Below are 27,160 nucleotides of genomic sequence, written 5' to 3' on the forward strand. Positions count from 1 at the left end.
GCATACGTTAATATTTCAGTCTGATCTGTATCTCTAACAAGCTTAAAGAAGTTGCACATAAAAAAGGAAATAAAAAAATACTGGCCATAAAAAAGTACTTTTTCTGTACACCTTACAGTAACCATTACATCTCTTCGTATGTATTGCTAAAATCTTCCAATAAAAAGTCAAACCAACTGTGGATTCGACTTATGTGTACTGTATACATTTTGTAGCTGTTAACCTAACCAGATTATCCTGAGCCCCCATATCACTTATGTAAGCCCCGCGGTCGTCCAAACTTGCTACAGACGGGGGAGGAGACGGAGCTCTTTACAACTGGTCATCCAGGGTACAATTTTGTTGTGGGCATGCGCTGTCCTGCCAAGCCAGTCCGTTCTAGCCGGCTGTTTGGAGCAAACGCATCACGCGGAATCGGGATTTAAAAAAAAAGAGCGTTAGTTAAATAATTTATTTTTAATCTGTGTTTCGCGCGTAAATCTGACGCTGTCAAATCGAGTGTTTTTTTTCGCAGGCAAAGGTTATTGTTGTATGCAGCCAGTTGTGTTATTATATCCTTTATCTAGGTCAATTACCTGTTGCGATACTACGGCGTAAAACGTAGGCGGTACGTAAGGTGAAAATAGATTGTTACTAAGCGAAAATTAATAATTTTCTCTAAAATATTTGTAAACTATGAATTTTATTAAATTATAATTATTATTTTTAAACTGCAGTTTCGGATTTTAAATTAGGTTCAATTATTAAAATGAAATTATTAATTATTCAGCAGCTTTCATAACAGCTTTTCGTAAGCTTTTCGTTTTGTTAATAAATCCTGTTTAAAATTTTAAATGACTACAGATTAAAAAAATCTACTTTAAACTATATAGTAAGAAATAACAAAACAGATAATATAAAACTAATTTTAGATAACTTAAAATGTTTAAAATGTATTTTACTTTTGTCATGGCTAACTTACATAATTCAGGCGACCATTTTAGTCCTCAGTAGCAACACATCTGTGATTGGCTTCAGGTAGAGCCTGTTCTATGGAGTTGGTTTCAGATGTCCATACAGCAGTGACTTACCATTATATGGACTGCATGCTTATCTGCTCATTAAATCTTATAAAAAACTTTTTTATAATATAGGAGTAGCAGAGGAGCATGCAGTCCACTTGATGGAAAGTGGTTACGGCACGTGGACATGTGTAATCGGCCACAGATGCGCCGCTACCCCTGAGGACTAAGCTGGAACGCCTCGGAAAAGTCTGTCTCCCTTACCACACCCTTCAAACCAGAATACAGCAGCGCCTAACACTGCTGTTATGAGGTAGGAATAGGTGTAGCGGTGGTGCCGCCGGAATTGAACCGCAAGGGTTCTACCACCTTCAAACTTTTCCTAGTGCCTTAAGCCTGATTAAACAATACCTAAAGTATACTAAACGCAGAAGTTTAAAGACCTAAGAATTACCTACAAAAGCTTTTAACATCAACAGCTTTTAAAGCGCATAAAAGCGACCGAGTGGAAAAGGTAGGCGATCTGTGATTGGTTAGATGCATTAGGCTATTTGTACATGAGGCTAGAAGCCTCATGAAGCCGTAAAAAATATAATTTATCGGGATTTCATTTCGAGTTTCGTTTAATTTTCAAAATAATAAAATCTTAAACATCTGAATAAACGGATTGTAAAATAAATATTAAAAAATAATAATAAAATAAATTTTATTTTTTTAATAAATATAACTTAAATTTATTTTACTGTTATTGCCTATTCGTAGAATTAAATGATTTAGTATATTTTAATTCTAAATAAAAGATAATTGCTATTACCCATAAATATTTATTGAAAATTAATTTGTTTTTTTTTTTTGTTTTTCTATTATTATTTAAGTATTCGTTTTTTTAAAGATATTTTTAGTACAGTTTTTTAAAATCGAATAATTAATCAAATTATTTAAAATATTATGTTTCAAAACTGAAATCTGAAACTGAAAATTCTTAACGCGTGAAATTTAAGGAACTTATTATTATTCATATTAATACGCTATACAGATCATTTTGCAAACTATTCATCAATCATCATCATCAACAATCCATTACTGTCTCACTGCTGGGCACGGGTCTCCTCCTCCTCCAGGTCCTCCATAATAAGAAGGATTAGGCCATAGTCCACCGCGCTGGCCAAGTGCGTATTGGTAGACTTCAGATACGAGTAACTTTGATTTTTTTCTTATACATCTGTCAGGTATGCAGGATTCCTCACGATGTTTTCCTTCACCGTTTAGCAAGTGACAATTAATTTATAATAAGCACATAACTTTGAAAAATCAGATGTTTTGGAATTTGAACCTCGGACCCCTCGATGGAGAGGCCGAGTTTCTTAACCTGCTATCACTGTTTTACGCAAACCATTACTTTAGATTAAGTCAATACGTTATATCAAAATGCGATCTTATTTCTAACTAGCGATTAATTTCCGCTTCGTGTGTAAACAGCCAAAGTTATCCGATTTGAATATCGAGTTTTGCGACATGAAGTGTAGGATAAGAACCTTAACTGCAGCTTTCAGACTAAAGGCTTCTTCTTGTTAGTGGTTAGTTGTTGTTTTAACATTATACCTCCCTATGATATCTACCTGCATTCATATACCTGTATCTTTTCTTGGGTAAAATATTAATTTGAAATTTATTATAAATTAATTCAATACTGTTTTATTTATTTAAAAGTCTTGTTTTTCATTTTATTTACATTTCATTTTTTTATTATAAATGTAAACAACTTAGTAGCTATTATATTATTTTACTCTGAAATACTTATAAGCTAAAATAACTAATATTTTTCGTTATATCTAAAATATTGTTTCAAACTTGAAATATGAAATTAAAATTCTAAAAATAAGACTTTAATTTTCGTACTCTTTTTTATTTAAAACAAAAATGGTATCTAAAATTTTGAATTATTTTACTGATTAAAAAATATTGCAACATTTATAAATCGCTAAATCCCTCCAGTAATCACCATATCCCACGAAATACATATTTTGTGGGATTTGTTGATTACTTGAGAGATTTAGCTTGGAAGGTGGTAGAACCCTTTGTGGTTCGACTCCGGCGGCACTACCGCCACACCTATTTCTGCCTAATAACAGCAGTGTTAGGCGCTGCTCCGTTTTGAAGGGTGTGGTAAGGGAGACATACTTTTTCGAGGCCTTCCAGTATAGTCCTCAGGGCTAGCGGCGTATCTGTGGCCGACCTCAGGTAGGAATATCTAATCCTATCTGGGGTTGATTACAGATGTCCATGGACGGCAGTAACCACTTACCATCAGATGGACTGCAAGCTTGTCTGCTACTCCTATATTATAAAAAAAAAACAGCTATTATTTGTGGCGTGGGATAAAATACCGCATAAAACAGAGTAGACTTATTATTTAACAAAAGAAGTACTATTATCTAACAAAAGAAATATCCCACCACATGAGATGATTATACTAAATGCTAATTTGCATATTTCATATAGATTATACACGCATTTCACTTAAAGCATGTTGAATAACAACGTTTATCACAAAGCCAAATTTAAACGAGTCATTACGTTGATCCACGATATTAAACGCTTTGATAAAAATGGCAACGTACGTTCAGTATAAACGTAATTCAACATCACATAAAAAGTTAATGCCTATAAAATATTCACGGTGCAATTCAGATTTACGCAATCAATGCCATTCTGTTATTCAGATAAATGCAAATTGTGCTCGAATGCTATGTTCTGTCACATAAAATAAAATCAGCAAAAAAAAAACACGTAATTCACGTAGGCGTGCACAAAAGTCACGAAGATCATACTAGTGTAATTTCTGTTTTAATGCAGTTTTCCGTTAGGTTTCAGTATGTTTTTGAATTATGTGAGTGACGTACGCTACATTACGCCCTTCCTTTACAGTACAGTACAGTTACTAGAGTACTTCTTTAAATTTTAAATAGGGTTTGTGTTTTATAAATATTACTAGATTTTGGTTGGTTTCACGTACTTATCATTTATGAAACGTAAAACACAGATTAAAAATAAAATTCATCGCAGTTTTCGCCAAAAAATCTTCGAATTGTAAAAGTGGTGATATTAAAATAAAACAAACATTAATAGTTGTGTTTGTGATAGTTGGTGGGATTCAGTGCTTGTACGAGGGATTGCAGGAGGGAGAGGAGATTTAGCGATTACAAGACGGAATTTAGTAATTGCAAGACGGATTTTAGTGATTGCAGGAGGGATTTATTGATTGCTGGAGGGAACAAGTGATATTTTGTGGGATTCAGTGATCGTTGCTATTATGTAAGAGGGTAATGTCCGAGGAATCGCCGCGGCACTCTCCGGGGGACTCAAAATGCAAAACGCACGAAATGTGGGCCGCTATGACTAGATCTATCGAGATCCTTGTTGCCTTCTTCGAGTATTATGCACAGAGGTAAGATTTTTTATATAACATTTATCTAGTTGAGTAATATAAAATAAATAAAGAATCATTTTGATAACAAACGTGCGGGAATATATACGCATATCAAAAAAGATACTTTTCCCGTTGGAGACGTTTACAAAACAAATATAATAAATTTTGGAAGAACAAATACAAAGGAAGTTGGGAAGGAAAAAAATCTTTATACTGTCGTCAATTCATTACTGTTTCATTTTTAGGTTTATTTATATACTATTCGAACCTAAGACGTTCAGCGTCCAATACCGAACTTTGCATTAATGACATATAGTTATAATAATTATGTACGGTAATTTTCTTGTCACGCGTGTCCCATTCGCACGCGCGTCTGGTACATCCTATCGTGTCATACACACACGAACATAACTCGCGAAGAGATTGGCAGCGAGTTAATATGCATGCGAGTATCACGCGTGTAAATCACACACGCGTGACAGGAAGCCCTTACTTTATTACGCACACGCACACCTCTTGCGTAGAGTCGGCAGCGAGTTAATGCATAATAAAGGAAAGGAAAGGAAAGGAACTCAAATTTTGGCATCTTTTCTACTAGTCTTAAGAAAATCAAGTGTACTGCATTGTGTTATGATTTTAACCCTTAATGAGAATTATGTATATAAAATATCTATATATTGAGCTTCATTCAATTCAATTTATTCTCTCTTATTTTTCTCATCTATTGTTCAAGATGTTCCATAGAAAAGTTGTTAACAAAAACTTTGCTTTTAATTTTAAGTAGGCGTTGTTGTATGTAATAAATTGGATCGGTGGTGTGCTGCACAGTAACTGAGCTGAAGTTGTTTTTTTCTTTATTTAAACCTGATTATCGACCCCAAGTTCGTTCATGGTCCGTAACGAGCCGGATTAGAAGCCCAATTAAGGATACACTGTGGATCACCAGCAAATTACGCGAAAACAACAATAATTATAATACGCCGTGTCGCTGGGTCACATGTGAAGAGGTTAACCACGCCGCTTAAGTACCAAAAGTGCATAAAATATACGTTGTGTTAAGCAAATTATTAATTTTACCATATTATATAGTGATCACCCATCACCGGTAATCAGGTAACCAGCTAAATTGTGTAATAGTACCAGTATTAAGGTTAGTACAATTTCATATGCGTTGTAACTTTTATATTAAGTGTGTGTCGATACAACTTTTTGTACAAAACTCTCTAAAACAATAATTTTAAGTAAATTGTTACATATTATTATTACACAATAGTTTAAATTGCAGCAGTAAATCCAGTTCATTTTAATTGTATGTGCAAAATTGAATACATTGCAAAATTCAGTCCCTTTTACAAGCATTGTAGTTTACAGTTTACATTGTAGTTTAAATCTAGGTTGCTAAATGTAATTAAACTTAAATTAACATTATTATTGTATAAATTCCAGGTCTACCATACACGTTTCCCAAATGACTTCTGAAACAGATACCAGGGAGCTTAAAAGAAAGCGAGGCATTTACAAGGGAAGACTTACAATCTTTTCTGCTTATTTATCTTCTTTAAAGTCGTCCGAACTCACATCAGCTCAGATAATAGAAATGCAAATGCGTATTAATAAACTGGAGGAACTATACAACGATGAATTCGAACAGGTACAATTTGAAATAGAACGTTTAGCAGATAATTCTGAAAGTGAGATGTCTGAGAGGATTAAAACTGAGTCTCAATATTATACATTACTTTCAGAAGCCAAAGATATTATAAATAAATATTCTAAGTCAAACAATGATCAAAATTCTGAATGTAGCCGTCCTAGTGCTAATCGTCTGCCTGTTAGGTTACCTACCATTCAGTTACCCAAGTTTAGTGGTTCATATGATGACTGGCTTGAATTCCGTGATACATTTACCAGTCTCGTCCATAACAATGTCGACATAGACGAAATTAATAAATTTCATTATTTGAGATTGTCATTAGAAGGGTCGGCAGCTGTTATGTTACAATCTTATGAATTTTCGGCGCAAAACTATAATGTGGCTTGGAAACTCTTATGTGAGAGATTTGACAATAAACGTTTACTAATTCAGAATCATGTTTCAGCCTTGTTTAACGTAGAACAACTATCTAAAGAGTCTTCAGCTTCGTTAAAACGCATTATAGATCAAGTTAATAAACACATTCGAGCATTATTTGCATTAGGCGAACCGGTTTCTAGTTGGGACACATTATTAATTTATATTATCAGTCGAAAATTAGATTCGAAGACGTTCCGTGAGTGGGAAGAATATAAAGGGAGTGTAGATAAATCTCAGCCGATTCTATTTTCACAATTTATTCAATTTATACAAAATCGTGCCGACTTGTTGGAAACCATAGAATTATCACGAACTTCATCTAATAATTTAGTACATACACAATTAGGCTCTAAAAATAATATGAAATTAAAAGCTATGGTTTCAATCGATAAAGCTTCAATTGCGTGTTGCCCAAACTGCAGTAAAGATCATAGACTTAACAACTGTCCACAATTTCTTTCACTAAGCCCTAAGGAAAGAATAGCAACGTTACAAAACTATAAAATCTGTTACAACTGTTTTCGTAGTGGACACTACGCGAATCAATGCAAAAAACCAAACTGTAAATTGTGTAAACGCAAACACCATAGGCTCATACATATCTCAAATATTAAAGAAAATAATAATGACATTATTGCATCAGCTGAGTGCTCCGACGGCAATGTCAAGGTCAAGACCTCCTCTCTCGCTCCCACCCACGGCGTTCCTGTAGCTCTGTCCGCTAGTGTCATTGCGCATACGCATAGCGATTATTATTTACACTACTCAGGTAACGTCTTATTATCGACTGCTCTAATCAAGTTATATGATAACAATAACCGTGAGTTTATTGCTCGCGCATTACTTGATTCTGGCAGCTCATCATGTTTAATGACTGAAAAATTGCACAAACAATTAAATTTACCGTTTATAAAAGTAAATAAGTCTATTCAAGGTATTAATAATTCGTTATCTCGTGTCGGAAAAATGTGCAAGGTGCGCATTGAATCATTAAATGAAAATTACTGTACCGACCTTCATTGTTTTGTATTGCCTACAATAACAGATAACATGCCTACAAAATACATAGACTTACGCAATTTAAATATCCCGTCGGATATTAAGTTAGCCGATCCAAGATTTAACGCGCCTGGTTCAATAGACATAATTATAGGCGCTGATATATTTTGGTGTTTATTAGGATCAGAGAAAATATCTCTGGGTGAAGGTAAGCCGACGCTTTGTCAAACTAGACTAGGATGGCTAGTTTGTGGCCCAATTAATAGCGGCTATATTACTTCGAGCTCATCGCCACTGATAAAATGTAATTTTACAAATATATCAATCCCTAATGTCATTGTTTCTTCAAATTTAAACACTTGTGATGATATACAAACCCAATTAACGCGGTTTTGGCAACTGGAAGAAGTTAGCCATCAATCATCTGCTTACTCTGAAGAAGAGAAGCTGTGTGAAGAACATTTTATTAAAAATACAACGCGGTTAGATGATGGCCGTTTCTGTGTTAGAATTCCGTTAAAAGAGTGCGCTGACACTTTAGGCGATTCATTGCAACGAACAAAACGTTGTTTTCTATCTCTCGAGCGTAGAAATCAGAATCGACCGTTATTTAATAAAATGTACAAAGACTTTATGTCAGAGTACAGGTCCTTAGGACATATGACTAAGTGTGACATAGACGCAAAAAATCTGTGTTATTTTATGCCTCATCACGGGGTGCTGCGTGAAAGTAGTATCACCACCAAGATGCGCGTGGTTTTCAACGCCAGTGCTCCTACGACATTTGGTGTTTCATTAAATGATTTACAGATGGTAGGACCCACTGTCCAAGATGACTTGTTGTCAATATTACTTAGATTTAGGATGTATAAATACATCATCTCCGCAGACGTGGAAAAAATGTACAGGCAGGTAACTGTGCATCCATTAGACAGACACTTACAACAGATTATATGGCGTGATGATCCAACCGCTCCTCTCGAAGCTTATAAACTGAATACAGTCACTTATGGGACTGCAAGCGCACCATTCTTAGCTACGCGTTGCCTAAAACAAATTGGGCTTGAGTGTGCTGATCCCAGAGTCGCAGAGGTCATCATTCACGACCTCTATGTGGATGACCTTTTGACAGGTGAAGACGATCTGGATCGGGCACTCGCTTTACGTGACAAGGTTGCCAGCGCTCTTGCTTCCTCTTGCATGCCTTTACGGAAGTGGAAGTCCAACGAGCCTGCCCTAGTGTCGGAGAAGTCTTCACACTCATCTCTCAATTTAAATATGGGAGAGAATGAAGTGACAAAGACTCTCGGACTTTGTTGGCAAACGCACGCTGATAACTTGCAGTTTCCCATAAGTGTCCCTGATAACATAGGGAGTACAAAGCGTGACATTCTCGCTGTTATATCACGTATCTTTGACCCTTTAGGGCTACTGTCACCATGTGTCATTCGCATGAAACACCTGTTACAACAGCTTTGGCTAGAAAAGCTGTCGTGGGATGAACAGTTGCCGGACCACGTCTTTAAGGCTTGGGAAAATATAATTAAAGTACTTCCAATGCTCAATGAAATGCGGATTCCTCGTCATGTAGTCTGTGATTCATGCAAACTGTTAGAACTACATGTTTTCACAGATGCATCCGAACAAGCTTATGGTTCTTGTGTTTATGTCCGCAGTGTCAATGAGCAAGGTTGTGTCCAGGTACGATTACTTGTAGCCAAAAGCCGTGTTGCACCCATAAAGCCAGTAACAATACCTCGATTGGAGCTCTGCGCTGCATTAGTAGGTTCACGGGTTTATAATAAAGTAGTCGGGTCTATACGAGCTCAAGTCTCTAGCGTCACATTTTGGACTGACTCCATGGTGGTCCTTGGATGGTTAAAGACCATGCCCAATAAATTAAATACATTTGTTCGTAATCGAGTTGCAGAGATTTTAGAGACAACCAATTTGACCACATGGAGACATGTACCGACACATGATAATCCCGCAGATTTAATTTCGCGCGGTGTTAAAGCTAACGCGATGCAGTCACTAGATATTTGGTGGACAGGCCCTTCGTTTTTGAAGGAAGATAAGACTCTCTGGCCATCGCCACGTCAATGTCCTGTACCATTACCCGAAATAAAAACATTGCACGCAGTTAGTAGTGATGCAACCTGTAATAACGATATTATAATTAATTTTCGACGTTTGTCGAACCTTTTACGACTTCAAAGAGCTGTAGCATATATGTTTCGTTTTATTAACCTCTGTAAAAAACAACGTGTTACTTGCAATCATTTAACCACTGAAGAGCTTCAAAATGCATTAAAATTCATTATTATTCAGTCTCAAAAGGAGTCCTTTCCGGAATATTACTTATTGATAAAAAATTTTAAAACTTAATCCGTTTCTTGACGGTGATAAAATTATGCGCGTTGGAGGACGTTTATGTAATTCAAATTTCGCGTATGATAAGAAACATCCGGTTTTAATACAGTCCACACATCATTTCACTAAGCTTTTGTTTCGATTTGAACACATTAAATTGATGCATGCGGGACCTCAAATGTTGTTATCTAGTATACGAGAATACTATTGGCCTTTACGTGGTAGGAATCTTTCTAAAGCTACTTATCATAGTTGCGTTCGATGTAAGCGCATGAAAGGCAAAACGGTTGTTCCTCAAATGGGAAATTTGCCCTCCGAACGACTTTCATCAGCTGCTTTCCCGTTTCAAAACGTGGGAGTCGACTATGCGGGTCCCATTATGTCTGCTAGTCGTCAGGGTCGTGGATGTAGACTTGTAAAGGTATACATTGCGCTTTTTGTTTGTTTCTCGACCAAAGCTATTCATTTGGAATTGGTAGGTGACCTAACGAGTAGCAGTTATATACAAGCTTTACGTAGGTTCATTTCTCGAAGGGGAAAACCTTCGAATATTTATTCGGATAACGGAACCACATTCGTTGGGGCCGCTAAAGAAATTGGTAATTTTTTGAAGAGCAATTGCATTTCTGTTTCTGAAACCTTAGCTAACGAAAATATTAATTTTCACTTTATACCGGCGTATGCTCCACATTTTGGTGGTCTTTGGGAAGCGGGTGTGAAGTCGACCAAATATCATTTAGTTCGTGTGATGGGAAATTGTAACCTTACTTATGAGGAGCTTAACACAACTTTAATACAAATTGAGGCAATCCTCAATTCTAGACCGCTTACTGCACTATCATCTGACCCTGAAGATTTGACGCCGCTTACTCCGGGGCATTTCATCATTGGAAGACCGCTTACATCTCTTCCAGTCGAGGATTATAATGACCACTCTGCTCACCGCCTCACACGCTATCAACGAATAGAACAGCTTCGACAACATTTCTGGACGAGGTGGAGCAAGGAATACATTTGCGAGCTTCAGGAGCGAGTGAAATGGCGCTCTTCTAAAGATGCTTTGAAGCTAAACTCCCTTGTTGTCATCAAAGAAGATAACCTTCCTCCGCTGAAGTGGAAACTGGGGCGTGTGGTGCGTCTACATCCTGGTACAGATGAGATAAGCAGAGTGGCCGATATTAAAACTTCATGTGGAGTGGTGCGTCGTGCCTTTTCAAAATTATGTCCTCTCATCGAAGTCGATGGTTGAAAGACTAGCTTTCAACGGCTGGGGGCATGTTCAAGATGTTCCATAGAAAAGTTGTTAACAAAAACTTTGCTTTTAATTTTAAGTAGGCGTTGTTGTATGTAATAAATTGGATCGGTGGTGTGCTGCACAGTAACTGAGCTGAAGTTGTTTTTTTCTTTATTTAAACCTGATTATCGACCCCAAGTTCGTTCATCTATGTTTGTTTTTACTTGACCTGCATGTAGTCTACACCTTTAATTATAGTGGCATTAAGCTGGCCCTTTATGTGTTTTGTTGTACCTTTAATGTAAAAATGTACATTATATTGGTGTTCTATAAACAAAATAAAAAAAAATAAAGAAATAGTAGTAGGTTAACTAAGGACGCTCGGCGAGATAACTACCTACCCTTGCAGTGATGCTAGGGTTGTCACTTTTATTTTTAGTTAAATTTTATTTACGTATTATAACAGCACTAGGATATAATAACGTAATATAATGAAATGTTGTACCAATTCATAAATAGTTTGTAAATAAGGAACGTATAATATAAAATATAAAAGACATGTTTCAATCATTATAAATTAGACACTGAAAACTCTTTCTTTACTATGGTTAATGTATGTATGCGAGTAACACGCGTGCTCTTTACACACGCGTGACAGGGAAAAGGCAATTATTATATAACATACAGTTAAATATCAAAATACAACCCTCCATAAATAACCCACCCTCATAAATTTCACGAACCGTCACTGTAAATTTATAGCAGTTTTGGCTACCTTTATGGGGTATAAAATTTTCATATTTACACCATCTTCGAATATTCGCTATTTAATATCGAAGTGTTTGAAATAAACATTAAAAATATTTGATACTTTGAAATTTAGTGACGTGTCTTCAATACAGCAGTTAAATGACTTATTTTTTAAACTAAATTTCAATATACTTCATGGTGTTACATACATGGTATCTACTTTTGACGCGCTAGTGTATACCTACTTTTGACACTTTGTGATGTTACTCTAATTATGACGCTATGGGTGTTAACCGACTTATGAACGCTTGGGTGTATACCTATTTTTTGAAATCTTAATATGTTAACCTACTTTTGAAGCTGACTGTACATTTGTTGGTATAGAATCCTCCGTGTGCGAGTTATTGACCAACGCGCACTATGCCAATATTTTCTTTTCCTTACCACACCCTTCAAAGAAGAACGCAGCAGCACTTAACACTGCAATACTGCATCTATTACCTTATCTGGTACTCTTATTATATCATAGATTTATTACGCAATTCCAAAGTTTTGTCTATTTTTTATCCGAGTTGGAGCTAAAACTTTTCCGACAGAAGTTGGAAGCTTTTTGTTCCCATCGGACTCAAAGTTCTGTCAAAAAATAACAAGTAAAAGGACTTAAATATTTCTCCATTGTGTAAAAATACTTTTCGTAGTAATAGTAGCTAGCTATATAACCCTTCTTAGGGTTCCGTACCCAAAAGGTAAAATGGAACCCTATTCGTTATATATAGACACGTTATACTAACTAACCTCATTAGTAACAAAAACTTTGTACTAAAAATAAAGCCTAATACTCAAAAACAAATAACCCACCATCATGCAGTCCTCTGCATGCATTGCTATTAAAATGTTATAAAAAAATAAGCGCTGCGTTATCCCGGTTTGATAGGTCATCATCATCATCATCATCAACCCATTACTGTCCCACTGCTGGGCACAGGTCTCCTCTCAGAATGAAAAGGAATAGGCCATAGTCCACCGCGCTAGCCAAGTGCGTAGACTTCGCATCCCTTTGAGATTTTTTTGTATACATCTCTCAGGTATGCAGGTTTCCTCGCGATGTTTTCCTTCACCGTTTCAGTAAGTGATAATTAAATTCTAATACGCACATTATTTCGAAAAATCAGAGGTGCGTGCCTGGGATTTGAACCTCGGACCCATCGATCGAGAAGGCCGAGTGGTTAACCACTAGGCTATCACTGCCTGGTATGATAGGTATGGTTAAGGAAACATACTTATCCGCGGCGTTTCAACTTAGTCCTCAGGAGTAGCAAATCTTTGACCGATCTAAGGTTCTCGGATCTTATCAGGGGTTATAGATATCCATGGGAGGCAGTAGCCACTTTCCATCAGGACTATGCTCGTTTACCAATCATTCTATATTAAAGAAGTCTAACTTCTCAGCCACCATATACACATGTAAGGGTATATTTTTATAACAATATTTTTTAGTTAATTTATGTTAATAAGAGTCCATTTATTTGCTGGTGAGAAGCAATGTAGCGGGAAACTATATAAAAATAAAGAAGGATATTATGTTTTTTGAGAGAATAAGATGTCATGGAATGATATTTCAGAGAAAATAAATAATGGAGTTGTAATCGAATCTTTTATTATATAAAATAGTATTTTAGTAATAATGAGCTTACACGTTCTTATTAGTGATCGAAGGCTTACACACTAAATGCATTGCTTCTTAAATTTAACAAAAGAATACATTTTGATCAAAGAAGTTTGACTTCTCAACCTCATATAACACGCAAATTGCAGCTATAATTCCACTGTAACAATACAGGTAGAGCCAAAAGGACAGTTTAATCCCAAAAGCGTACTTAGCTACGAAACTCATTAGCTCTATGTTAGCACCTGCTCTACTAGATTACGTTCTCTACCATGGAATAGTGCAAAATCTACATTTTGACTAGTTTAAATTTTTTTCTCAGATATTTGTATGTCAATTGTTGTCTGAGTTTAGAGTCCATTTGCTGGGCACGGATCTCCTCTCAGACCAACTTAGTCCTCAGGAATGGTAACGCATCTGTAATCGGCTTCAGGTAGAACCAGTACCCTTACCATGAGTTTTCATAACATCCCACAATTTTACGTTACGTTTACTAAATCCATTATTTTGTTCCGTTTGCTTCAGAAGACTACGTAAACGTAACAATAAGTAAGTGCTCAAGCGACGATAAACTTTTTGTCTCCCTCACACGTTCGCTAAAAAGAGAGACAAATCATATAGCGCCATTTTGTCAATTTAGACATTTAATTTAGACGTTACTGACACTACAGTTTTGATACAATCCACTAGGGTCGCTGTAGGGAAATTGTATGGGCAAATACGTAAACAATTACCAAAACAGTCATATAAACAGTAAGGGTACTGTTGTATATAGGATTGGTAACTGATATTCTTAAAAGTATTCTATAATAATACGGAACTTGTTACAGTAAATGAGCAGTAGCAAGTTACCACAAGATAGACATTATGCATTGCTTCTTACATTTTACAAAAGAATACATTTTGATCAAAGAAGATTAACTTCTCGACTCATATTACACGCAAATTGCAGGTATAATTCCACTGTAATAATGCAGGTAGAGCCAAAAGGACAGTTTAATCCCAAAAGCGTACTTAGCTACGAAACTCATTAGCTCTATGTTAGCACCTGCTCTACTAGATTACGTTCTCTACCATGGAATAGTGCAAACTCTACAATTTAACTACTTTCAAAAATTGTATCTGATATTTGTAGGATTGAAGTTTGATATTACATAGAGAATTCCTGCGTCGTTTTGTATAGAAGTAAAGGATTTACAAGCGAAGATAGATAGGATTTCAATCACGGTTGGGGTTGAAAATATATTTTAAAAATTGACGTATGTAGTTTCAAATTCATCTAAAGAATCTTATTACCTATAAAAGTTCATAAAAAGAAATTAATAAAAAAACTAAGAGTTTTGCGAGGCCCAAATTTTATAATCCAAACAAGACAAATACACAAACACCCAGACTCAGAAACAGAAATCTAAATTCATCATTAGAAATCTGTCTGGCCGGGGATCGAACCCGGGACCCTCTGTGCGTCAGACCAGCATGGTGACCGCTCGTCCACGCGGGTTTATATTCCAGAAATACCAAATCGGTAAATTGAAAATATAAATATTTTGACAGCATCACCTACTGCGTATAATAATTCTCGATCCATGTATATTTCTATAAAACGATTCTATAGAAACAAAAAAGTCGGTCAAACCGTCAATATCCGTCAAGCCGTTTGGACTGTAGGGTGTGCCAAAGAATGAGACACACCTACATGAAGGTGGTAGAACCATTTGTGGTTCGACTCCGGCGGCACCACCGGAACACCTATTTCTGCCTCATAACAGCAGTCTTAAACGCTGCTGTGTTCCTGAAGGGTATGGTAAGAGAGACATACTTTTCCGCGTTCCAGCTTACTCCTCAGGAGTAACGGCGCATCTGTGGCTGACTTCAGGGAGGAATATCTAATCCTATCTGGGGTTAATTACAGACGTCCATGGGCGGCAGTAGCCACTTACCATCAGGTGGACTGCTCGTCTGCTACTCCTATATTATAAAAAAACATACGCTCGATTAACATTACCCTCCGCAAGGTAAAAAACACACACCGGAATTTTCTTAACATGAATACAATACCAAAGAAGTTTAACTTCTAAAGTGTGTGCTTAACCCACTTTTGCTAAATAGAAGAGACTAAATTTAATTATAACGACGGGAAAATGTAAAGTCGATTACATGATCAAATATTACAGAAATTCCCGATAAGAACTCAATGATCATTTGGGAATTTCACTTTGGGAATTTCATTCGGGAAGCTGTTAATTTGAATATTTATTCAAGTTTTGAATTAAAGAAACGCTGAGGACAAAAAGTTGAACAGAAAAGGCAATAGTCTTTATCTTTTAAAGATTACATAATGATTGTTTTTCTTTTTTTTATATATTTTAACCTAACGTTTAGGCAGATGTGCTACGTGATGTAAAGTAGTCAACGCCGCCTATGGACATTTGCAACACCAGAGGAGTAGCCAATGCATCGCCGGCCTTGTATCAGAGCTCTTTTTGCACCTCTCTTGAATAGCCCCATGTCATAGCGCTCCGGGAATACCTCAGGAGGAAGCTCATTCTACATCTTACACATCCGCGGTATGAACGTCCGTGCAAACCGAACCGTGGAGGACCGCCACGAGTCCTCCACGGTAAAATATAAAGTATATTTTAACCGACTTCATAAAAGGAGGAGGTTTCTCAATTCGACCATATATACGTTTTCCTCATATTGGACACGACGTTATCCAACGAAATATATTGAGCGCCGACTTCAGAACTATGTACTGAACTAACATTTATTTGAATTATTTTTTACTTTGTAGTGACATAGAAGTCGATTGTATTTTTTTAAGCTATTGCATAGCTTCTATCGCGGGCTTTGAGCGTGGAGACCGAATCCAGAAATTCCGTAACGAAAAAAACCTAACACCCCCCACGCCGACCGGCACAGCGGTGATACTTTGTAGTAGCGATCTGTGCGCCCCGGGGCGCACACGCCAGTTGACGGGTTAATGACTTTTTGAAATATCACGCTTGCAATTTTCATAAGTTGATAAAAAATGCTATGCAATAGCTTTACCGCGGCAGTCTCCGAGTGCCACACGAATTTTTATTTATTACATATTACAAACGTGCAATTCATATTACAACTTACAAAGGTTTTTATATAATATATGCAGACGAGCATGCAATTGTACCTGATGGTAAGTGGCTACTGTCATCCATGGATATCTGTAATCAACCCCGGGTAAGATTAGATTCCTTCCTACCTTACATCAACCACAGATGCGCTACCCCTAAGGACTTAGCTGGAATACCTCGGAAAAGCTTGCGCCCTTACCACACCCTTCGAACCAGAACAGAGCAGCACTTAAAAATATCTTATTGTTAGCAATGACTCAGTACTTATAAGAAGTAGAACCCTTCATTATTCGTCCCTAGACGGCGTAACAAATACTTTTTACAACAATATTTTATTACATCATACAAATTTGCTTTCAAGAAATTTGTTGTACGGAAACTTCAGTTTTATTACTCGCAAAAACGGTCGTAAAGATTTTCTTTTATAAAAAATATAATTTCCCGGAAAGAAAAACGGTTAAAGTTTCATATCGAAAAGGGATCGACGGAAATTATGCGGAAAAACTTGAACATACCGAAGGTTGCAATCCCCTTCGGATGAAACAATTGCTTAATAACTATATGAAGCTTAAGCTTACAAAAGATAACAAAGGTTTACATTCCCTTCGGATTAGTTACGTAATAAAGGATATACCTACATAAAAGATTTTGAAGGTGGAAGAACCCTTTGTGGATCGACTTCGCTACACCTATTTCTGCCTAATAACAGCAATGTTAAGCACTGCTGCGTTCTGGTTTGAAAGGTGTGGTAAAGGAGACATACTTTTTCGAGGCGTTTCAGCTTAGTCCTCAGAGGTAGCGGCGCATTTGTGGCCGATCTCAGGCAGGAATATCAAAACCTATTTTGGGTTGATTACGGATGTCCACGGCAGTATCTACTTTGCCCTTTGCTACTTGCGATGGACTGCATGCTCGTCCGTTACTGCTATATTATAAAAAACTATCTTTATCTCGATGGAAATTATGATTTGCCGTAGTCACCGCTTGGTTGCGCAAGAACTTCCGAGGAAGACGATACTTAGTAACTTAGTCCGAGCCAAAGGCAGACTACAATTATGTTCCTAGAAATACCTACATCATGCAGTTTATAAAAAGTTTTTTTATCTATACTAATGTTATAAAGAGGAAAACTTTGTTTGTTCGTTTGATTGTAATGAAGAGGCTCAAAAACTACTGGACCGATTTTAAAAATTCTTTCATCATTCGAAAGCTACATTATCCACGAGTAACATAGGCTATATTTTATATGAAAAATATTTGATAAATAGATTTTGAGGCGGTACAAAGTTTGCCGGGTCAGCTAGTAATACATAAGTATCAAACATGCAATCCACCTGACAATAAGTGCCGCTCATAGACATCTGTAACTAGCTCAATATGGAACAGGGGCTACCTAGACCCGATCAAATGCAGAACACTATAAATAGGTGTGGCGTTAGTACTTTCCCAGTGGAACCAAACCATACTACACCACATAATTCATTAACACCTTTAAAAACTATTCATGAACTATTCACGCACCTTAGATTTTTCAAAGTTATGTGCGTATTATAAATTAATTATCACTTGCTTAAACGGTTCAGGAAAACATCGTGAGGAAATCTGCATACCTGAGAAATCTGAAAAAAGTTTTCAAAGGTATGTGAAGTCTACCAATACACAGTAGGCCAGCGCGGTGGACGGTCGCCTGATCCTTCTCAATCTGAGAGGAGACCCAAGCCCAGAAGTTGGACAGTAATGGGATGATGATGATTTATGGGCTGCAATAGCGAACTATCTGGTTCTACCATCTTTCAACCAAACAAAACTATTCAAAGACCTAAGTATACCGGACTATACATTACATAACAACTGATAAAAAGCAACAATCGCAATATAAGATACTAAAGGTTTAAGATACCCTTAAGTCAAACAATAAGTCACCCTGACCCTAAGCTTGCTAGCTTTCGACCCAATCCAACTGGAATTAGGTCCAAATTTGTCTACCCGTACATTACCCGGGTGACCGTTAATTAATCCGGTTATCCGGGCAGGCGCTGTACCGTGATTAATGTGGACATTTAGTTTTCTTGCCATATTTGTTTAGAACAAGTTTTCTGCTGTAAAGGGCGTGATAATAACTGATATTACATCGTCACTGTCGTTCATGGTTTCAATTTGACGTTCATAGAGTTTTCGGTTCGATTCCAGTTCAAATATTTAAAGCGATAGAGATATTTATATCAATAGCACTTGCGACAGGGAAATTGTAAAAATATATAGTCTAGGTTTTAAATTTAGATTTAGTATAAGTTTGAGGGGCATGTGATATAGAAGGGAGAAGAGAAGCATTGCAACTTAGTCTTCAAAAGCGGCATTAATTATCGACATCAAATAGGAATCAAGTTCTTCTTCGTCATCAACCCATACAGCTACAGCTGAGCACGGGCTTACAGTGGGACGGGGTTTAGGCCATAGTCCGCTAGCCAAATGTGGTTTTGTAGATTATTAAGAGTTTATTATAAATTTGTATGATTTTAGTTTTTGTGGTTTTATAATTTATAATTATAGTTAAAACTAAAAATGACGCTAAAATTGCACAAGTAATTCGTTAGAATGGGACAAAATTATTAATTAAAATCGTGTATTATCATCGGTTTTTGATTAGTTTTCAAAATTTTAAATTATTCGGACCTTTCAAAAAGGTTAAAAATCGTGTTCAAAGATTCCGTTCCGTTACATAACATTTGCATGGAACTATCATAAGATAAAATAAGATAAGATAAGCAACTACCTACCATATGAAATAATGCACATTACCTAATTCAAGTTCATAAAAATACTTAATAAGATAATTCCGTCCTAAAACCAAGGTACCAAATGTTTCCAACACCCTCAGCCCAAATATTTAGTCAACTACAGACCCTATAAAACCTAAATACCAAATCCGGCAAATCAGTTTCCAGACTTTACGTACGAAATCCGCCCTTATTACAACAAGATGAAGTTTTAGTTTGCTTATAAGCAAAGACATTACCCGGGTGAGCGCTTTAATAGCTCAGGTACATCCGGGTATCATCACCCGGGGAACATCTGTTACACTGGGAATTATTAATGTAGTTTGTTAATTTTGTAGGCATAATGTATTTTGGGTAATTAGATAAAATAATAGCTTGTAAAGTTGCTTTAGGTCAGGCAAATATATATATATGAAAAATGAATATTTTAATATATTTAACTTCAAAGCGTTCAGTGCTAACACTTGACATAAGTGTGATAGTATTCATATAACATTGTCACTTATTGGTCGGATTTTTATTTTAACAGTCATTTTTATTACAAGTATTTTATTTAGTTCCAGGAAGGTGGTAGAACCTAAGCATGCAGTCCACCTGATGGCTACTGCCGCCCATGGACATCTGTAATAAACCCCAGATAGGATTAGATATTCCTACCTGAGGTCGGCCACAGCTGCGCCGCTACCCCTGAGGACTAAGCTGGAACGCCTCGGAAAAGTCTGTCTCCCTTACCACACCCTTTAAACCGGAACACAGCAGCGCCTAAAACTGCTGTTATTAGTTAGAAATAGGTGTGGCGGTGGTGCCGCCGGAGTCGAACCACAAAGGGTTCTACCACCTTCAAAATTCAAATTTATCTACTTTCTCTCTACTTTCAAATTTATTTCAATATTTTACCGTCACGTGCATACGAACTAACAAAAGTAAGCAAAAGCTCGTTATAATAAAAAATACAGATAATTTATAGTATACAGAGCCCTGGCGAGCGTGAGTGACAATATAAAATACAAAACGTAATTTTATACCTACGTGTTTGGTATCAGGCGACTAGTGCCAAAGCCATTGTCAACTAATGAAATATTCAAAGGGCCAGTTTAAACCTAATTACCCTGTTACACAGTTCGTGTGAAGCGCGTAGCCTCGTGGCTTGTGTCGATCGGGACTAATCTATAAAGCTGCAACGTCGTGTGGTCGGCAGTTGGTCAACCCGCTTGTCCCTGTAGTCTCGGGACTAGAATTGGGCTAGGGTATTCCCTGCCTGTCGTAAGAGGCGACTAAAAGGAGGTTGCGGGTGGCAAGAGTGGGAACTCGAACCGTCCAGCAGCCAATCCCGGCAAGGACGGCGGTATGTGTGGTTGCATACCTTTTGAAGGTTCGCCCTCATAAATAAAAAAAGTTGGTGAAACCGTTCGCGCTTCGGACCACAGTAAGGCATTTATATCAATTAATATCTGGATAATAGTTGTAAAAACCTTTCTCTGAAAAGAGATGATCTCCCTGAAAGGTTTAACTGAAGTATGGAATTATTGGTAACACATTACAAAAAACAGCTTTTTCATATCATCAAGTATGCATGGAATATGCTGCGCGGCTCTTTTAGTGGACTGTAAAATTTTAAAATTTTCGACCTCACCGGACCGGCCTTTGATATGAAAAAAAAATATCGTGGTGAGCATGGAATAATCAAAAAGAAATCCTAGACAATGGCACCAAATAAGAGGAACTTATTTAGCAGACTTAGACGAACTATTTATCTTTTACAATCTATTGTTTGTTCTCTCACCGACCTATTCTATTCATCATCATCGTCCATGGTCAACCCATTACTGTCCCACTGCTGGGCACGGGTCTTCCCTCATAATGGGATTAGACCATAGTCCACCGCGCTGGCCAAGTGCGTATTGGTAGACTTCACATACCTTTGAGATTTTTTTACAAATCTCTCAGGTATGCAGGTTTCCTCACGATGTTTTCCTTCACCGTTTAGCAAGTGATAAATAATTTCGAATACGCACATAACTTTAAAAAATCCGAGGTGGGTGCATGGAATTTGAACCTCGGACCCCTCGATCGGGAGGTCGAGTTTCTTAACCACTAGGCTATCACTGCTTACGGCGTTGTAAACCTTCGTATAAATTGTTTTTCCACCCTAATTTACTATGCAGTATTTTTAAATCGGTTTCCCATTGACTTGAAAACCTATAAACTTCACACGAACGAAGCGCCTGCGATGTCGTAAATATTTCTATGCCATTTAACTTTACCTTACGAAGTGAACGTGAATTTAGATTAAAGAAAAAGGTTTGAGCCTTTTAGTATATTCATGTGTCCAGGGTTTTGTTTTAAAATTAAGGTAGCAAGTAAGCATGCAGTCCACCTGATGATGAGTCTGCTTCATAGATATGTAAGCAACTGCGAATAGTTATGTCACTGGAAGGTATTTAAATGTGAATATGATAGATTAACGGTTGACGCATCCAAGGTTTTTTTTATAATATAAGAGTAGCAGACGAGCATGCAGTCCACCTGATGGTGAGTGGCTACTGCCGCCCATGGACATCCGTAATCAACCCCAGATAGGATTAGATATTCCTACCTGAGGTCGGCCACAGATGCGCCGCTACCCCTGAGGATTAAGCTGGAACGGCTCGGAAAAGTCTGGCTCCCTTACCACACCCTTCAAACCAGAACACAGCAGCGCCTAACATTGCTGTTATTACGTAGAAATAGGTGTGGCGGTGGTGCCGCCGGAGTCGAACCACAAAGGGTTCTCCCACCTTCAGACGAATCCCAGACAAACCCACGACGACCCACTTCAGATTTTTCAGTTACTGAAGTGTATATTACAAATTAATTATCCCTTGCTATAACAGCGAAAGAAATCATCGAGATTAAATCTACTCGCTCAAAAGTTAAAATAAATGTTAAACAAGTAATTAATTTAAAAAATCAAAAACCCGACAGCACCAGAAAGGCTGAAGTAGAATTTCCAAAAGCAGTGAAATAGGCATTTCATTATTTTTATCCAGAAAGCCAAATATAAAGTTTCATAGTAGGTGTCTGCTTCAAAAACAAAACATGTTCAAACAATATTATCCTATTTTATCCTCGTAGTGTTCATTTACGCTATATAAAGAACCTATGTGTAAAATTCCAGCACGCTTAAGTTCAGCGGTTTCAATTCAGCAATTCACTCATTTAGTCAGACAGTCATCTCGATGTGTATATACGAGTATATATGTACTAGCTGACCCGGCAAACGTTGTGTTGCCATATAAATAAAAAAATGTTAAGGATGAAAAACCCTTATCACTTAGGTGTAAAAAAAAATAGATAGTGGCCGATTCTCAGACCTACTGAATATGTATATAAAATTGGGGGAAAATCGGTGAAGCCGTTTCGGAGGAATACGGTAACTAACACGAGAATTTTATATATAAGATATATTATATAATGTATGTGTAATCTCCTCTTAATTTCCTTTATTTTGACACCCTACTCGATAGATTAACTTTTTTTAAAACGTGTTACTATTTCGCGAAAAAATTCACCATTTACGGTCTATAAAATATATAACTTCAGTAAATCAAAGTTTCGGTCATTATTTCACCTCGTTAGAGGTAGCATTTCATTATTTTTATCCAACAAGCCTGATAAAAAATGTCATAGTGTTTGCTTCAAAATTGACGATTGTTCAAATGAACTTTTAACCCTTATTTTACCCTCTACGGGGTTGATTTTTCGGAGGGGGATAAATAAGAGCGTCCTTGTTCCTATCCAGAAAGCCAAATACAAAATTTTATAGTAGTTGCTTCGAAATTAAAGGATTTCAAAAAAACTGTTTTCCCCTATTTTACCCTCTTAAGGGTAGAATTTCCAAAAGGCCTTTCTTAGTACTTATTCAAGCTATATAGAGAACCTGTGTGCAAAATTTCAGAACTGTAAGGTCCTTGGTTTAGGCTGTACGTTGATTTCTGAAAAATGAAAAAGTAATTTAGTTAGTCTGTCAGTCAGTCACCTTACTGTTTTATATATATACAAATATGTTTTTATAATCTCCGTTTAATTTCCTTCCATTTGATACCCTACTCGATAGGTTCGGTTAACTTTTTTTTTTAAATGTGTTACTATTTCGCGCCAAAAATCCGCCATTTTGATTTTTTTTTACTAACACCTATCTAAGGACACTCGGGTCATTGAGACAAATATAATGACACTTTAACTGTTGAAATTCATCCAGCCGTTTGTTAGATCGGATCAAATAAAGAAAGACAAACATACAAGATACGCGCGAAAAACATAACCCTTCCTTGGCAGTCGGGTAAAAAGGCGAGGTGATTATTATTGATTGTATCTGATTTTACTATCTAGAAAACTTAAAACGTGTTTGCTGACCGCCAACGTGAACATCTGATAAAATAATAAACGAAATTTATGTTAAATTTATGATAAATGTACGAGAAATCAAAGTATCAGTATTCTGAAACCACATCACGTAAGGAGATAAATTCTCCGTTAAGTTCCCGTTCACGACCGGCTCTGCATCTGTAAGTGAAACTTTTGACAAAAGGAAAACTAGGACGTGTTCTGAGATAGTTGCAACGACACTTTGTGATTTTCAAGCCATTAACATAAATATAGAAAGGAAGGTAAAGAATGGAAGATATTTTAGTGTGGAAACTTGCACAGAAATTTTAAAGGTAGTAGAACTAAGCTTCGACTCCGGCGGCACCACACACCTATTTCTGTTATAACAGCAGTATTAACCAACACTGTGCTCTAGTTTGAAGGATGTGGTAAAGAAAACAGATAAGTGAATAATTGATTCTGGAAAATTGCAACACATCGTAGGTCAATTATGATTACATCCGGTAGTATTAGGATAAATGAAAAGTGCTGAACGTTACGTTACCAATTTTGACACTGAATCAGTACTTTTATTTTTCACTTGAAAATTTGAATGAGTTCACTTTTAAAAAGCACCCTGTATTATTCCATCATCGGATAGTGTTTTTTAAAGATCCAATTGTAGGAAGTAATTATGAATGTCCATTTAAAAGGAAATACTTATTTGGAAGAACATACATTTGTTCTCATACATTTTCATACTAATCCTGAACTCATTCTACCATGTTTAAGAACATTTCGAATTCATTTGACACAATTTACAATACCAGACAAGTCATAACTTAGATACTTAGCTTTTTGCCCACAATAATTTCTCTAAGCCACTAAATCCATCAAATGACCGGCTTTCGACAAAAAGCGGTACGCACAACGCCCACTTTTTTATCCGGTCATAAATTTACCCGGATGACACCCGGGTATAAATCATAGGGTTTTCATACAGGTGAAATCGACCCAACATTAATTAATGATACGTAAACATTTAATGTGGATTCATCGGGTGTTTTTATTTTTAAAAGGGTTAACCTACTTGCTTAATGATTAGGATTAGCCAAGTAATTACCGGCTTTTATGAAGGTGTAAAAATAGGTATTAATATGTATATTGTTGTGACCCTTTTAAGGTGTTTGGTACTTTTTACGTTCTGATACAATGCCCCTTGAAACAAAGACGTGAAAGTTTTTGTATCCCACCAATTTCATGTAGAATTTCTTAGTCCTTAAATATGATATTTGAGAGGTGGTAGAACCCTCTGTGGTTCGACTCTGGCGGCACCACAGGGAGGCCACACATAACCACTACTGTGTTCTGATTTGAAGGGTGTGTGAGAAGCATACTTTTACAAGGCATCTCAGCTTAGTCCTCAGGGTTAGCGACATCTGTGGCCGACCTCAGATGAATTTATCCTATCTAGGGTTGAACACAGATGTCCATGGGCGGCAGTAGCTACTTACCAGGTGGATTGCATGCTCGTCTTCTACTCCTATATTATTAAAATAGGTTTCAAGTGGTCCAAAGCACGGCAGCGCGTGTCAGCTACTAGCGGTCTCGCCAACTAACGACCATGACGGTAATACACGACGATCAATGACTTATATAAGTTCTTTCTGCTTTAGGGTGGTATTCCACTCGTCAAATATCTCTGTCCAATTTCAATGTCCAACATTTGACCAAACTTCTTTGACAGATGCCCATTCCAATTGTCTAATATCTTTGTCCAAGATTTCTTTATAATTTGCATAGTTGAAAACATGGAAGAACGTGGAACGACTGTTTCTAGCGATTGTGAAACGAATTCCTTTAGCTGGAAAAATCTTTAATCAAATATCGGTGTGGCTAATAAATTGGATGAAGTCAAATTATTTGATCAAATGTTGTTTAAATATAAAGATATTTAACAAGTGAATACCACCCTTACATAACGGGCTTTATGATTTAAAATATCATTAACAAAACGATCACGTTAATACCGAAGCTTAAGCTGATCCCAGGACAGGATTATGCAAACCCGAATTAGCGACTGTGAAATCTAGAATTTTGGTAAATTTTGTTAAATTTTCCTAAGCTTTCAGAATACTTAACAGAGAATATTTTGCAGCTAGTTACGTAAGGGTAATACATAAAAAAAAACCCAAAGAAAAAAAGGTTAAAGGTGGTAGAACCCTTTGTGGTAAAGGTGGTAGAACCCTTTGTGGTTCGACTCCGGTGGCACCACCGCCACACCTATTTCTGCCTAATAACAGCAGTGTTAGGCGCTACTGTGTTCCGGTTTGAAGGGTGTGGTAAGGGAGACAGACTTTTCCGAGGCGTTCCAGCTTAGTCCTCAGGGGTAGCGGCGCATCTGTGGCCGACCTCAGGTAGGAATATCTAATCCTATCTGGGGTTGATTACAGATGTCCATGGGCGGCAGTAGCCACTTACCATCAGGTGGACTGCATGCTCGTCTGCTACTCTTATATTATAAAAAAAAAACATAAGGTTGACTTAACTAACAAATAAATTAATTTATACCCATAATTAATATTCAGTCTATCCAATGTTCATCTCTTCCGGTCTCATACGCAAAGGGTTGCGGTTCGATCCCTGGCCAGACGGACATATCAATGATGAATTTAGATATCTGTTCTGGGTCTGGGTGTTTGTGTATTCGTCTTTGTGGGTGTATATAGAATGCATGATACAGGGAATCCTAGTGTGAAGCTGTGAGTGTAGGAAGGGCCTTTCTTCTTTTTTTGCCAAACAAAAAACGACTTAGACCGTTTCTTCTTACTAGACATTTCAATCTTTGGCTGGTAGAAATTGGATAGATAGTAAGTAAAGATAAATATTTTTGGAAAATTTTCTCACAGTTACATTACAGATTTACAAACATAAAAGTGCCATCTTATATTTAAATCATTTAGTGTCTCTTACGTTGAAAAGGGTAAAGGTCAGCCCATGGTCTGACATATCGCTAAGTGCGAGTTGACAGTTTTTTTGACAAACGCCCTTCACATAATAATAACATATGGCCCTTTGTGGTTCGACTCCCAGCTCTAAAGGTGGTAAAATTTACAGAACCCGGTGTGGTTCGACTTCACCGTTACACCTCATCATTATCATCATCATCATCATCATCATCTTCATCATCATCATCAACCCAATACTGTCCCACTGCTAGGCGGGAGTCTCCTCTCAGACTGAGAAGGATTAGTTCACCGCGCTACACCTATTTCTGCCTAATAACAGCAGTGTAGCGCTGCTGTGTTATGGTTTAGGGGTGTGGTAAGGGAGACATACTTTTCCGATGCGTTCCAGCTTAGTCCTCAGGGGTAGTGGCGCGTCTGTGGCGGACCT

General features: G+C 37.0%; 1 protein-coding gene across 2 annotated transcripts in view; it reads left to right on the forward strand.

Moving 5' to 3' along the window:
• Syt7 (Synaptotagmin 7) overlaps positions 1–27,160 on the forward strand; it is a 586,971-nt gene that overhangs the window by 438,712 nt on the left and 121,099 nt on the right. Inside the window, exon 1 of one of the 2 annotated variants that reach the window (XM_073092480.1) lies at positions 4,192–4,449. The exons of the other annotated variant lie outside the window; for it this stretch is intronic. Within the exon in view, the coding sequence (XP_072948581.1) occupies positions 4,328–4,449 (122 nt within the window). The 5' untranslated portion in view covers positions 4,192–4,327. Of the gene's footprint in view, positions 1–4,191; positions 4,450–27,160 lie in introns of those variants that run through there. 2 annotated transcript variants of the gene reach the window in all.

Source organism: Epargyreus clarus, unplaced genomic scaffold, assembly GCF_041222505.1.
Source record: "Epargyreus clarus isolate Ecla_fem2 unplaced genomic scaffold, WU_Ecla_fem_2.2 ptg000036l, whole genome shotgun sequence".
NCBI lineage: Eukaryota > Metazoa > Arthropoda > Insecta > Lepidoptera > Hesperiidae > Epargyreus > Epargyreus clarus.